The sequence below is a fragment of the Notothenia rossii genome, assembly GCF_949606895.1.
Source record: "Notothenia rossii genome assembly, chromosome: 1".
Taxonomy (NCBI): domain Eukaryota; kingdom Metazoa; phylum Chordata; class Actinopteri; order Perciformes; family Nototheniidae; genus Notothenia; species Notothenia rossii.
The window spans coordinates 48,009,212-48,024,301 of NC_136912.1; the positions used below are offsets into that span (position 1 = coordinate 48,009,212).

The 15,090-nt window shown below is 37.3% G+C and overlaps 1 protein-coding gene across 1 annotated transcript; it reads left to right on the forward strand.

The window, feature by feature from the left end:
* The first annotated feature begins 6 nt into the window (after positions 1-6).
* Positions 7-6,451, forward strand: LOC307023261 (uncharacterized protein). The gene is made up of 14 exons (XM_079656427.1): positions 7-145; positions 255-431; positions 1,072-1,182; positions 1,292-1,390; positions 1,724-1,804; positions 1,991-2,146; positions 2,450-2,584; positions 2,716-2,850; positions 3,072-3,140; positions 3,232-3,326; positions 3,682-3,808; positions 4,196-4,313; positions 5,129-5,205; positions 6,309-6,451. The coding sequence occupies exons 1-14, from the start codon at positions 56-58 to the stop codon at positions 6,417-6,419; spliced, it is 1,581 nt and encodes a 526-aa protein (XP_079512553.1). The 5' UTR covers positions 7-55; the 3' UTR covers positions 6,420-6,451.
* The last annotated feature ends 8,639 nt before the right edge of the window (positions 6,452-15,090 follow it).

Genomic DNA, 15,090 nt, shown 5'->3' on the forward strand with positions numbered 1-15,090 from the left:
TCATGTATGTATAATTTTAAGCTTGTTTTTCCTATTATTAAAGTTAGATGCTTCTATGGCAGGTGACCTTGGACGTCATGGAAGAGGTCCCTTTTATGAAAAGCTGTCAAAGAGGTTCAAGAGAGTTGCCCAGAAATCAACACAGGTAAACTTGAACAAAAAAACATAATTACAGCTAACCACAACTTTATGACATGGCTGATATCCATACAGTTGTAGGCACAATAATTCACCAAAGACCTGTTATCTAACAGAACTACACTAAAGACAACATGACCCAGGGGATTATGGAGAAGAGCCAGTGGGATCTTAAAAAGATTCGCTTTCAGCAGAAGAGGCTCACAAGACTGGATGACTTTGTGCACACATACAAGGTCATGCACAACGCACTGTTGAGAGAATACCAAGACTCTCTGAAGACAAAGAACAAGGTATGATATTTTGGCAAAGTCTTTACTTATTGTAATTGCCTTTCTCTGTCATCGCTGTCCTTGTTTGAGGGATCATAATGTGATCAAACTAATAACTTTGATCAAAGTTTTATATTTTCAGTTATGTCACTTTGAACATGTTTTTGCAGAAATTGACACTACATACGTGTAACATAGTAGCTGATGTGAAAGTATATATTAATTTCTTTGCATAGCAGAATTACTTTAAATTAGTTGTAGCTGATTGACTCCCAGAACTGATCTGTTGTTAAAATGTAACAATGAAAAAGCATCTGTTATGTTTGTTTCGTTTACATACCTTTAATATGTTATCCATTTTTACAATTATATGCATGGACTGAACATATTAAAATAACTTTTTGTTAATGCAAATTACATCCCATTACAGGTCAGAATCACTTGCAGGACTAAGACATAACCTCAGGTTTAAGCACCAAATATATTATTGAAAACATCAACTAACCATAGGTGATGAAATTGCCATCACATAGTTGTCTAGTTTTGCTACATATCCACTAATCTGTGCCAATTTATACAGAATGCAATTGAAAATGTTGTGGAAATATTGTCTTCCATTTATAGTAACTACACCTATTGCTCTCTGTTTATTATAATTAAGACCCACAGGGTAGATGTGGAACGGTGGAAACAGAGGAAACAGAGGAGGAGAGGTGTATATGTTACACCAATCACAAAGCCTTTTGATTTCAAGGAATCTAAAGCAAAGAAGGTAAAGGAAAGGTTACTTCATTGATCACCATTTTTTAAAAGTGATGCTATGTGTTTATATAATACAGATAATATAAAATGTTGACGTCAAGTACATTTGGGATTATCAGGTTATGAAGAAGATTCTCAACCCATCTCTGTCCACGTCCAACCTCAAAGAGGCACAGGAAAAACACAGAGACAGCTTTCCACAGCACACACCATCTCAGGTTAGTGCCTAACATTTTGCTGCATTTATTTTTAAATGTCCTTCAATTGTAAAGGATGACAGAATGGCTTTTTTCATTCTACTAGAAAGAACAAAGAATTAGAGTTCTTCTTTAAGAAGATCTCATGATGATCTTATGACATTTTGTTGATGTATCTTGTAACTTTTCCATTTGTAACATTTCTTGTCTCCAACTTTTGTTTTTCCCATGACATGCTATCCCTCCCATCTCATTCTGAGGAACATGGACAAATAGTGAAATAGCTCATGTACATGTTTTATAATGGGGTGATGTTTGTATTTCATGGAATTATCTGTATTACATTGTTCACAGCTCAAGTCCCCCCACCAGTCAACATCAGTCATCACTGATGCACATGAACAGAAGCCCTCTCCAGAACATGTGACATCACAGGTCAATTTTCTTAACAAAGCATTATAAAACCTGTACTGTGGATAAAAAAATAAATATATTTTAGGAATAACGTATTTTTTAGATTATTAACATTAATCCAGGGATGATACTACAATTAGACTGCATCATTTTTAATATACTGACATTGTACTTACAGTAGATGCCATTCTGCCTTTATGTGTACAGTGTGATACAGAAGGAACTGACTTGTCCAGTGTCAGTGTAGTGGAAGATGCACCACCCCTGCTGTTTTCAAGTGAAAATGTGAATCTGGATTCATCAGCAGGAAGAAGCATGCACCAAGTCAAGACGTTGTCAGTTGAACTGTCTGAAACTGTCAAAGTATGTGTATGGAAGGCAGATCTCACAACATTCGTAGTTGATGGTGTTGTCAATGCAGCCAATAAGAACCTGCAGCATTACACAGTATTACATATAAATGTTTGAATGTATTCTGAATCACTTTGTTTACTGGTCATAACTTAATATGTCTGTTTTAGAATATACGATTTTACAGTTAATATGTTTAAACTTAAAATTTCCCTTTTTTCTGAATATTAATTATGTAGAGTTTTGTATAATTTATCATAAATATAGTAAGACTGATTTTTTTTTACTTAAACAGTTGTTAATTTGTTTCTGCAGCTGACATCAATGTGGAAAAGGAAGGACACTGAAGTTGTAGTTGCTGTGCTCCCCTCCCATATTAGAGGGAACAATTTATTGATCCACCACAGTGAGCTACGCACTCTGAGACCTCACCAGTGGCTAACAGGCGAGGTATTTTGTGGTTAAAACAATATTACCCACAGTAAAAAAAAAAAAGTTTAGTATGTAATTGTATTATATATTTTATTAGTGTTTAATCCGCTGTATTTTTTTTCTGTCTTCATCTCAATTATCGGATTTAGGTTATTGAGGGCCTATTCCATCTGTATGCCAGCCAGTTCAACACTGGAAACACAATTTACATACTCAATCATTACACAGCAGGTATGATACTTTTTGGACAACGAACCGAGCTCAGTCGGCACGGCTTGCCAAAGGTAATGTGTATTTTCATGCCTTTTACCTATCCACACCTTGTAGAGACAAAATTTGGCTGTGAAATGGCTTACTTGCATGTGTACATTTTGTGTTATAGTACTTTGGGTTTTCTATTTTGTAATTTAATATACAAATTGAAACACCATGATTTATTTTTAATAAAATAAGGCATCATATTCCTAGGAAAACTTAAAAAAAAGTATTTTTATTGCTGTTATAGATCAACTTTAATGATTATCAAGCCGTGATCGCCTTTGTAAATATTGAAAGAACACACTGGAAGTTGCTGGTTAGTGATTGTTTTCATTCAGAAATCCCTTTCATTTAAATATGTATATATGTTTGATGCTGTTTTGAAATAACATCACTTTTTTTTTTAGTACTTATTTCCCGCCATAACATCAGTATTTTTGGTGGATCCAGCGGCAAATTCCAAAGAGAAAGCAGACTCGGAAAATGCTGCGAAAAGAGTACGGTAAGTCAGCAAATTAGATATAAAGTGATCTTAGAATTATATTTAGTGCTTTGTGTTTAAGTAAACATGTACAAGTATGTTAACAGAAGTTCCCAAACCCACACCACTGAAGCATTTATTTTGTGCTTGGTGGTCTCAGCTGTTTTTTAAATGATATTTCCTTATCCCGCCCTTAGTATCTGTGTACACAATTGTAAATGAAGTAGCTCAGTAAGCAAGGTAACCTACAATATTTTCCAGTGTCCATACTGTTCGGATGGAGTGTTTTTATTTTACACAATATTTAAAGATTTTTATTCTACATGTGTCTGTTGGGAGTTACATTAGAGACTATTCCACAATGTGTTTTACAAAGGGAATACTTCAAGATGAGGAGGACCTGCTATGGCAAGGAGGACTGGGGGACTGTCAAATGGAGAGGAGCAACCATGCACCATCCAGTTCAACGTGATGGCAGTAGCTGTGGGGTCATTGTTACCATGGTAACGTAGTTTTTTACTTTAACTACTATATGTAATATTTATGCTTCTGCTACATATTCTTATATTTATTTCAGTGTCTTGATTATTATACAAGTTTAAAGTATAAAATAGTCAATGATGTTAAAAAATAAGTCATTAGTTTCTGAATTATCAATTTTCAGTTTATTTTTTAGGGGAATTGTGTAAAACTGATGAGAGGGCTGGTTGTTGACACAGCCCATGTAGTTTGTCATGTACATTCTTCAAGTTGTGTTAATTACCTCATTACAACTATTAGTTATTAATAGTTTGATCATTTTTATTGAAATATCAATTCAATTTTGGAATTTTACTGGCAAAAACAATGTAGCGCAGATGACAAGTGTGATTCTGTGTGTTGGTGTGTAGATGGCAAGAGCAGTGATGGAGGCCTTTCCTGCATTACCAGTTATGTCCTTTGGGACATCCAAAAAGGAGATGGCTTGTGAGAGGAGAAAGTTTGCACTTTCAATACTCAATGGTTCAGGTTTGTAAGTCATTTGTCCTGCTTTACGTTATGGTTCTTAGTTAGTTGTTATGGAAATGATGAACTTCTATTAATCCAATGCAATCAAACAAATCTACAATAACTACAGCCTGTAAAATTGCCTTTGAGTCCACACACTACTGCATTTATAGCCGACAGCATCATTGATTTTAAGCACAGGGCCCAAACCAAATATTCCATACATATCTCAGTTGAACCCATAACTTATATTTCTCTCACACACACTCCATTGAGACATTAACAGTTGAAGAATAACTTTTTTTCCTGCTGCAATAAGGAATGTAAATACTGACACTTAAACTGTCACGGTTTGTGTCAGGAGAGCAGGGAAGAGGAAACGAATACCGATTGTACCAGGCATCCAGGAACAGTTTATAGGTGGTTTATTGAAAAAAAACAGAAGCTTACAGGCAGAGCGGCAGGAGGCATGGGTGAAATATGGAACACAAAACAGGGCTTAGAGTGAAACAGTGACCAATATAAATTGCTGCATTTTTAAATTTGTTGCATACAGGTCATTGCCTAGTAATGTTTAGAATATTACGGATTGTTTATGTATGTCTGCTTATATGTTGTTCTGTTCACACTGTGTACATAGTCTTCTTTTTAAAACATCCATCCTTAAAAACATATTAAACCTGTGTTGATGATCCCATTCATGATCCATTTAGAGTTCATAAGCTATAATTTACAGCTGAACAGCTGCATAGAATTTGACTGCACTTCTGCTGCCAATAAACTGTTAACTGTATACATATACAGTATGTCTAAATAACATATTTTCTTTCCTGCAGTGTTTAACATGGAGAACAACTGTGCAATGTGCTCTGCCTCAAAGCCCCCAGGATCTGGGCCTCCCACTACAGATTGGGTGAGTGTTTGTCGTAGTGTAGTTATAATAGTGCTTCATCATATTCTAATCAAATTCAATTTATGATATTAGATGTATTTACAAAACTGTTGAGTCACTGGGTCTATCCAGATCAGGCGGTCCAGCGAAAACGCCGCAGGGCCATGCTTCGATTTCTACTTTTCAGCGCATGCTGAATAATTTTTTTACGGCAACCTCGTGCATCGCCCCAGCTGCAGCCCACACACATTAACTCTATTCAAAATGACTGGAACCAATATAAATTGATTTACTAAAAAAACAGTCAAGACAACTTCTCTCAGATAAATGGTAATGCATATACATTGTTTACACATATAATGAACAGAGAGAATATAAAATGTGATGAGCAGTGGAATAGGGATACTGACAATTCTAATCATGTCTAATAGCAACATATTCAATTAAAGTGTAACTTCACCCCAGGTTTGAGCCTAAGTCCACCCACATGATGACAATAGCCTCAATGCAGCGTTGACAAATATGACAAAGCTACAATAGCTTGGAAAATAGCAATATGGGGCACTGAATTAACGCACCCCGCGGTTCCTCCACCTCACTCTACGCCGCTGGGAGACTGACGGTACATGTCCACCAGATCAGGCCTGGAAACCAAGTTATACCTTGAGGCAACACTCCTAATGGAAAACGGACCACTTGGAAAGACGTTTGTTGTGTTATCTGCTGTTGTCCTCTTTCACACACCAACATCCTGTAAGTCACTATCAAAATATGGGAAGCAGGGAGAAGCAGGTCATATGCAATACATAACTGACCAATTAAGAATACCAAAAGGTAACTACATTATAGTGATGCAACATGGGGTTTTCCCAGAACTATAAATCTTCTAGCTATAACTACCTCAAAAACATTTGTATTTGAAAAACTGAAAATGGAGACATAATATAGTTATTTTCAGATATGAAACTGGTGTTTGAGGCGAGTATGCTACAGAATATAGCTACATGTAATAAAGTTGACATGAATCTAATTTTGCCCAAATTATTCTCTATTGCACTTCATTACTTCATCATTTCCGATGACAAGATGTATCAGATTTGATGGTCACTCATTTCATTTTACAGATACAGTGTGACACCTGTGAAAGATGGTTCCATGAGCAGTGCCTGGGGATGAATCAGGACCAACTCCAAGAAGCCAGGGCAAGCAATTGGAATTGCTTTCTCTGCAACTAGGGCAGAAGAATAAAGAAAAAGGGGGAAAAATCTGTTTGCCTGTTTTTTTCATACATACACAATCACTGAATGACAGTGTTTCAGTTGATAAGCTTTCATTTTCATTTTCATTTTCATATTATGTTTGCAAGTAGTCTAAGAAGTACTAAGTACAAAACTGGCAGTTTCATAAACTACTTATGGAAGAAATGCTTTTTATCCCACACCAAAGTTAGACAAAAATGCTCATTCTTGTTCTCTGGGGGGGGCTTTGAAACTCAAATTACTGAAAAAGTACACAGTAAAAGTACTTCATATTATGTTTGCAAGTACTCTAAGAAGTACTAAGTACAAAACTGGCAGTTTCATAAACTACTTATGGAAGAAAGGCTTTTTATCCCACACCAAAGTTAGACAAAAATGCTCATTCTTGTTCTCTGGGGGGGACTTTGAAACTCAAATTACTGAAAAGTACACAGTAAAAGTACTTCAAATTATTTGTGCAAGTAGTCTAAGAAGTACTAAGTACAAAACTGGCAGTTTCATAAACTACTTATGGAAGAAATTATTTTTATCCCACACCAAAGTTAGACGAAAATGCTCAATCTTGTTCTCTGGGGGGGACTTTGAAACTCAAATTACTGAAAAAGTACACCGTAAAAGTACTTCATATTATGTTTGCAAGTAGTCTAAGAAGTACTAAGTACAAAACTGGCAGTTTTATAAACTACTTATGGAAGAAATGCTTTTTATCCCACACCAAAGTTAGACAAAAATGCTCATTCTTGTTCTCTGGGGGGGACTTTGAAACTCAAATTACTGAAAAGTACACAGTAAAAGTACTTCATATTATGTTTGCAAGTAGTCTAAGAAGTACTAAGTACAAAACTGGCAGTTTCATAAACTACTTATGGAAGAAATGCTTTTTATCCCACACCAAAGTTAGACGAAAATGCTCAATCTTGTTCTCTGGGGGGGACTTTGAAACTCAAATTACTGAAAAAGTACACAGTAAAAGTACTTCATATTATGTTTGCAAGTAGTCTAAGAAGTACTAAGTACAAAACTGGCAGTTTTATAAACTACTTATGGAAGAAATGCTTTTTATCCCACACCAAAGTTAGACAAAAATGCTCATTCTTGTTCTCTGGGGAGGACTTTGAAACTCAAATCCTGAAAAGTACACAGTAAAAGTACTTCATATTATGTTTGCAAGTACTCTAAGAAGTACTAAGTACAAAACTGGCAGTTTCATAAACTACTTATGGAAGAAATGCTTTTTATCCCACACCAAAGTTAGACGAAAATGCTCAATCTTGTTCTCTGGGGGGGACTTTGAAACTCAAATTACTGAAAAAGTACACAGTAAAAGTAATTCATATTATGTTTGCAAGTAGTCTAAGAAGTACTAAGTACAAAACTGGCAGTTTTATAAACTACTTATGGAAGAAATGCTTTTTATCCCACACCAAAGTTAGACAAAAATGCTCATTCTTGTTCTCTGGGGGGGACTTTGAAACTCAAATTACTGAAAAGTACACAGTAAAAGTACTTCATATTATGTTTGCAAGTAGTCTAAGAAGTACTAAGTACAAAACTGGCAGTTTCATAAACTACTTATGGAAGAAATGCTTTTTATCCCACACCAAAGTTAGACGAAAATGCTCAATCTTGTTCTCTGGGGGGGACTTTGAAACTCAAATTACTGAAAAAGTACACAGTAAAAGTACTTCATATTATGTTTGCAAGTAGTCTAAGAAGTACTAAGTACAAAACTGGCAGTTTCATAAACTACTTATGGAAGAAATGCTTTTTATCCCACACCAAAGTTAGACAAAAATGCTCATTCTTGTTCTCTGGGGGGGACTTTGAAACTCAAATTACTGAAAAGTACACAGTAAAAGTACTTCATATTATGTTTGCAAGTAGTCTAAGAAGTACTAAGTACAAAACTGGCCGTTTCATAAACTACTTATGGAAGAAATGCTTTTTATCCCACACCAAAGTTAGACAAAAATGCTCATTCTTGTTCTCTGGGGGGGACTTTGAAACTCAAATTACTGAAAAGTACACAGTAAAAGTACTTCAAATTATTTGTGCAAGTAGTCTAAGAAGTACTAAGTACAAAACTGGCAGTTTCATAAACTACTTATGGAAGAAATGCTTTTTATCCCACACCAAAGTTAGACAAAAATGCTCATTCTTGTTCTCTGGGGGGGGCTTTGAAACACAAATTACTGAAAAAGTACACGGTAAAAGTACTTCATATTATGTTTGCAAGTACTCTAAGAAGTACTAAGTACAAAACTGGCAGTTTCATAAACTACTTATGGAAGAAATGCTTTTTATCCCACACCAAAGTTAGACAAAAATGCTCATTCTTGTTCTCTGGGGGGGACTTTGAAACTCAAATTACTGAAAAGTACACAGTAAAAGTACTTCATATTATGTTTGCAAGTAGTCTAAGAAGTACTAAGTACAAAACTGGCAGTTTTATAAACTACTTATGGAAGAAATTATTTTTATCCCACACCAAAGTTAGACGAAAATGCTCAATCTTGTTCTCTGGGGGGGACTTTGAAACTCAAATTACTGAAAAAGTACACAGTAAAAGTACTTCATATTATGTTTGCAAGTAGTCTAAGAAGTACTAAGTACAAAACTGGCAGTTTTATAAACTACTTATGGAAGAAATGCTTTTTATCCCACACCAAAGTTAGACAAAAATGCTCATTCTTGTTCTCTGGGGGGGGCTTTGAAACTCAAATTACTGAAAAGTACACAGTAAAAGTACTTCATATTATGTTTGCAAGTACTCTAAGAAGTACTAAGTACAAAACTGGCAGTTTCATAAACTACTTATGGAAGAAATGCTTTTTATCCCACACCAAAGTTAGACAAAAATGCTCATTCTTGTTCTCTGGGGGGGACTTTGAAACTCAAATTACTGAAAAGTACACAGTAAAAGTACTTCATATTATGTTTGCAAGTAGTCTAAGAAGTACTAAGTACAAAACTGGCAGTTTCATAAACTACTTATGGAAGAAATGCTTTTTATCCCACACCAAAGTTAGACAAAAATGCTCATTCTTGTTCTCTGGGGGGGACTTTGAAACTCAAATTACTGAAAAGTACACAGTAAAAGTACTTCAAATTATTTGTGCAAGTAGTCTAAGAAGTACTAAGTACAAAACTGGCAGTTTCATAAACTACTTATGGAAGAAATGCTTTTTATCCCACACCTAAGTTAGACAAAAATGCTCATTCTTGTTCTCTGGGGGGGGCTTTGAAACTCAAATTACTGAAAAAGTACACAGTAAAAGTACTTCATATTATGTTTGCAAGTACTCTAAGAAGTACTAAGTACAAAACTGGCAGTTTCATAAACTACTTATGGAAGAAATGCTTTTTATCCCACACCAAAGTTAGACAAAAATGCTCATTCTTGTTCTCTGGGGGGGACTTTGAAACTCAAATTACTGAAAAGTACACAGTAAAAGTACTTCATATTATGTTTGCAAGTACTCTAAGAAGTACTAAGTACAAAACTGGCAGTTTCATAAACTACTTATGTATGTATGTACTTATGTATTCGAAAATGTATTCGAAAGTCACTTCAGTCAATTACAACAGCTTCCCAGGGTTGTTTTAATGCATTACCGTAAACCTGTAACTAATCGCGCACTCAAAATACAGGGGCGGCTGGTTTGACCACGCAAAAGTGAAAGACGGCTGGCTTGACCGCAGTCAAGGTGGTTGCTATGCAACAACACTAACAGCAAGCGAACATATTAGACAGAGAGCGTTGATCCATTATTTGGCTGTTTATTTACATTAATGTGTATGTTGCTGTTTATTGTGCAGCCACTGAAAAACTGTCCAGCATCAGTAACATGGCTTACGTGGTCACTTGAATAGGTTGAGGTTGTTCGAGGCTGTTGCTTGGCGTGGCGAGAATATTGCTCCACTTTCTCCGGACCCCGAGATTGGGCTTCCAGTAGCTCTGGAGAGAGCTTTCGCACCTGTGGCCACTAACGGTCATAATTTCTCTGCTTTGTTTCAAGACCCACATCAGAAAGCTTTTGAATGGTGCTACTTTTCCAGTTGGTCTACCTGCTCTTCACCTAGCTCTGCATGTCGTAGTTTAGGTGCTTTTTTTTCTGGAGATAGGAACTGCTCAATCCACTCCTACATACCATAGTAAGACCCCCCCGGAGGTCGAAGTTAATCTTAAATGTTTCCATTTTATGCTTTGTAAGTTTGTTTCGTAACGGAAGAAATTTAAATATATTTATAAAACTGACAAGTCAAATCAAGCAATCTGATTGGTCGATAGCGTTTTTGCGGACCTCTTTGATTACAGATTTGAAAACATTGTTGCTTGCTTTAAAAGTAGCACAATTCATTATGTTAAACCTTCAAAAGTATCTAGATATCCCTGCCCTAATGCCAAAGGAACTGCACACTGAATATGTTTTGCCGTTTGATGTCTATGTCTGGACCGCTGCGTCAAAAAGGAGGGCTTCTGCCCAGCTTCTGCCCCGTTACTTCTCCGCTGCTTTCTTGCTCCAGTATGAAAAGCAAACTGCAGGCAGTTTGCTTTTCAGCCCAACGGTATACTGTTTTTCTCAGACGCGGAGGGATACTGACTTGTTGTGAAAAGTAACTTACAAATCTACCCGTGGTATACGCTCAGTATATCACGGCTAAGAACCAATCAGATTGCTTGATTTGACTTGTCCGTTTTATAATTAAGCAATAGCTCACGGCCTGAAGTGAGCTATTGCTTTTATAAAACGGTTACCAAGTGTGGCAATATGAAAGAAAAATACACACTCTAATTTAAATAGTTTTTATTCGTAAATAATGATGATCAAAATAAAATAGTCCCTCCGTTGCCTTCTGCACAAAACATAGTGCGAGGTGGTTGCTATGCAACAACACTAACAGCTATCGAACATATTAGACAGAGAGCGTTGATCCATTATTTGGTTGTTTATTTACATTAATGTGTATGTTGCTGTTTATTGTGCAGCCACTGAAAAACTGTCCAGCATCAGTAGCATGGCTTACGTGGTCACTTGTATAGGTTGAGGTTGTTCTAGGCTGTTTTTGGCGTGGCAAAAATATATTGCTCCACTTTCTCCGGTCCCAGAGATTGGGCTTCCAGTAGCTCTGGAGAGAGCTTTCTCAGCCTGTGGCCACTAACGGTCATCATTTCTCTGCTTTGTTTCAAGACCCGCATCAGAAAGCTTTTGAATGATGCTACTTTTCCAGTTGGTCTACCTGCTCTTCACGTAGCTCTGCATGTCGTCGTTTAGGTGCTTTCTTGAGATAGGCACTGCTCAATCCACTCCTCCATACTAAAGTAAGAACCCCCAGGAGGTCGAAGTTAATCTTACATGTTTCCATCTTAGGCTTTGTAAGTTTGTTTCGTAACGGAATACATTTAAATATATTATAAAACTGACAAGTCAAATCAAGCAATCTGATTGGTCGATAGCGTTTTTGCTGACCTCTTTGATTACAGATTTGAAAACATCGTTGCTTGCTTTAAAAGTAGCACAATTAATTATGTCAAACCTTGGAAAGTGTCTAGATATCCCTGCCCTAATGCCAAAGGAACTGCACACTGAATATGTTTTGCCGTTTGATGTCTATGTCTGGACCGCTGCGTAAAAAGGAGGGTTTCTGCCCCGTTACTTCTCCGCTGCTTTCTTGTTCCAGTAGTTTCTTGTTCAGCCCATCGGTATACTGTTTTTCGTAGACGCGGAGGGATACTGACTTGTTGTGAAAAGTAACTTACAATTCTACCCATGGTATACGCTCAGTATATCACGGCTAAGAACCAATCAGATTGCTTGATTTGACTTGTCCGTTTTATAAACAGTGATAGGTGTTAAAGACTAACGTTTATAATAAATACTATAATACTATAATAAATTAATTTTAAGATATTTTCATAGTTCATGCAATCATACGTATTGGGATCATTTGTATTAATGTGGACCGGAGGGAGAGGGTGACGAGCATAAGTTTCACTTTCATTTTTTATTTCAATTCCAATTTTGGTCATGAAGAATATGTTTCTCTGTTGTTCATAAAGCATAAAGCAACAGTATCAGAGCACAGTGCAGAGTCTCTAGATGAGTCCGTTGTTCTTATTAAACATCCATGTTGTAGTCCGTTGTATAGAAAACTGTTGTTTCCATAGTTTCCCCACAGCAGCAGACGCACACAATGACGTCCGCTGGCGCATCATAAACACGTCGGATAGTGAAAGTGCATTCGGATTCTCTAAAGTACCGCAGTCTCTTCTCCTAAGTCCTTTTGAATTCTCCTATCCACTATCCCTTAACCCCGTGACGTTTCACTCAGAGGTCAAAGAATAGGAGATAGGGTTAGAATTTAGGAGCTGATTTTTAAACTATCCGAACGCAACCCCCGTCTCATCAAACTATTGTTCGTTTATACATTTTAAGAATGGCGTTTATCTTTTTTGAGAATGAGAATGAGTTCTTATTTTATTTTATTTATCGGAGTCGGCTTGACTCGTTTTGCATTTATAAAGAATGCACAAATGTGTTTAATCGTTAATGTCAGATATGTAATGTACACAATCTACAGAATAAAATATAGAATTAATTGAATGATGAATGAGGAGCATGAATACACTAGATATAGGCCAACACAGCAGCCTGTGAGCAGTATGAACAGTGTGTATGAATATGCTAAGATATATAAAGTATGAAAACGGTAAGCAGTGCAAGGATAGTATAAATTATATAGATATTAATTTCATGATGATAAACATTGTGGAACAATTATGAAAAATGTGACTGGAAGTGGCGACGTAAAACTGACACAAAACAACAACAAACTTTTGCCGAGCCAATGGAGAGTTTCATCAGCAGCACGGGGTAAAAACCACCAATGAGCGCTCAGCTCGAGATACAACACACTCTCACTCCATAAACGTCCAGGAGCGACGTTTGTTCAGGGTCCCGTGGCGTGCAATTGTGACGCTCCTAGGCTCCTTCAGCTTCATAAAGGGACGCAAATAGCTTTCAACTGATTGCAATGTATTCCCATCTGCGGCGGGATTTGACGCTCATGGAAGCACGGCATTCGTTTGTGTCGGCTGCCCTTTAAGGCAATGTGAGCGTCCATTCCCATTGGATAATGGAGAATTGTACACCCGGAAGTAAGTATTCCCCTTACTGTCGATTGATTTTACAGTGATATCTGCACTACTCATCGACTAAAAAACACCTGATTATCCTTGTTAATTACACAACATTGATTGGTTTAAATTGTGTGCAATACTTTTGTATTTTTCCCCTTCGATTCGGAGAAACAAATATTTTTTCGGAGTAAAGGATGGCAGAAGACACTACACTACCCAGAATCCCCAGCTATCGTTTAGGACTACACCATGTGCTCGGTTTGACAAGCCCCGTGATTAGTTCTCAAGCTCTGTGATTGGTTGACCTCCAACTGCATTCCATTCATTCCAATGGCTGGCGTCTATGTCACATGATCTTCAAATTTCTCCCTGCAGAAAAAAAAAACATGGCCTAACTTCGTTTTATTCTCGGTGGAAAATGCCTATTTTAAAGTTAGTTTGGCCATTAAAATGCGTTTTGATGTCATTTGATGCGAGAAATATGAGTTGTTATTTCAGATTTATGTGTGCAGTGGATGTACATGATATTTAGTTTGCTAGTTATTACGAAGATTACTTCAGGAAATTGTATCCATACAACGTTTTCATTGTTACCAAGGTGGTTGCTAGGAACGCTGCTTTCGATATTATTTCTGTTATGTTGTGTAACTGTTTAATGGTGTTATCTTTATTGCTAACCCCTTCCCCGTCAATGTATAGTGTTGGTCCACAGCGCAAACGTATTAGTTTAACAAAATCCGAATCTAAAATTGTGGCATAGATACGTTATTTTCCCCTGTGCAATTCTCCATTTACTCAACAATAACACATAATTATCCTTGTGTTTATTTATTTGTTTGATTAATAAACACAAGTTGGAGTCCGTCAGGACCGAGGGTCGGAGCAGCTCATTTGCTTTAGAGAATATTACACCCGGAAGTAAGTATTCTCTCCGCTTCGCTTGACAAACCCATGGACAAACCCCGTGATAATCCTCAAGCTCTGTGATTGGAGAGTGTGCTCCGAGGGTTACGCCGAGCGTCGAACAGCACTTGAAATGGGATGGAACCACGGCAGACAGTCCAACACTGGATTTGAACGGGTCCACCCCCCCCCCCCCCCCCTCCCCCACCCCGTCCCCAGAACTACACATGCTGGCTATTGAAGGAGTGTGCAGACCAACTTACGGAGGTCTTCACAAAGATCTTCAACCTGTCACTCTCTAAAAACATCATCCCTTCGTGCCTGAAATCTGCCACAATCATCCCTCTGCCGAAAAAAAAACATAATCTCCAGCCTCAACGACTACCGTCCGGTAGCACTCACACCGCTCATCATGAAGTGTTATCGAGAGGCTGGTCCTGCAGCACATCAAAACCATTCTCCCACCCACCTTCGACCAAATCAGTTTGCGTATAGAGCAAATGAGGATGGAGGACTAGAATGAGGACTACTAAATGAGGACTACAGAGGATGCCATCGCCACTGTTCTTCACAGTGCACTGTCCCACCTTGAACACCAGGGGA

Coding starts and splice junctions, on each gene's coding strand:
- LOC307023261 (XM_079656427.1), top strand. CDS start 56: ATGGCAGGTGACCTTGGACGTCATGGAAGAGGTCCCTTTTATGAAAAG. Junction 432..1,071: donor CTCTGAAGACAAAGAACAAG/GTATGATATTTT, acceptor ATTATAATTAAG/ACCCACAGGGTAGATGTGGA. Junction 2,147..2,449: donor AACTGTCTGAAACTGTCAAA/GTATGTGTATGG, acceptor TTGTTTCTGCAG/CTGACATCAATGTGGAAAAG.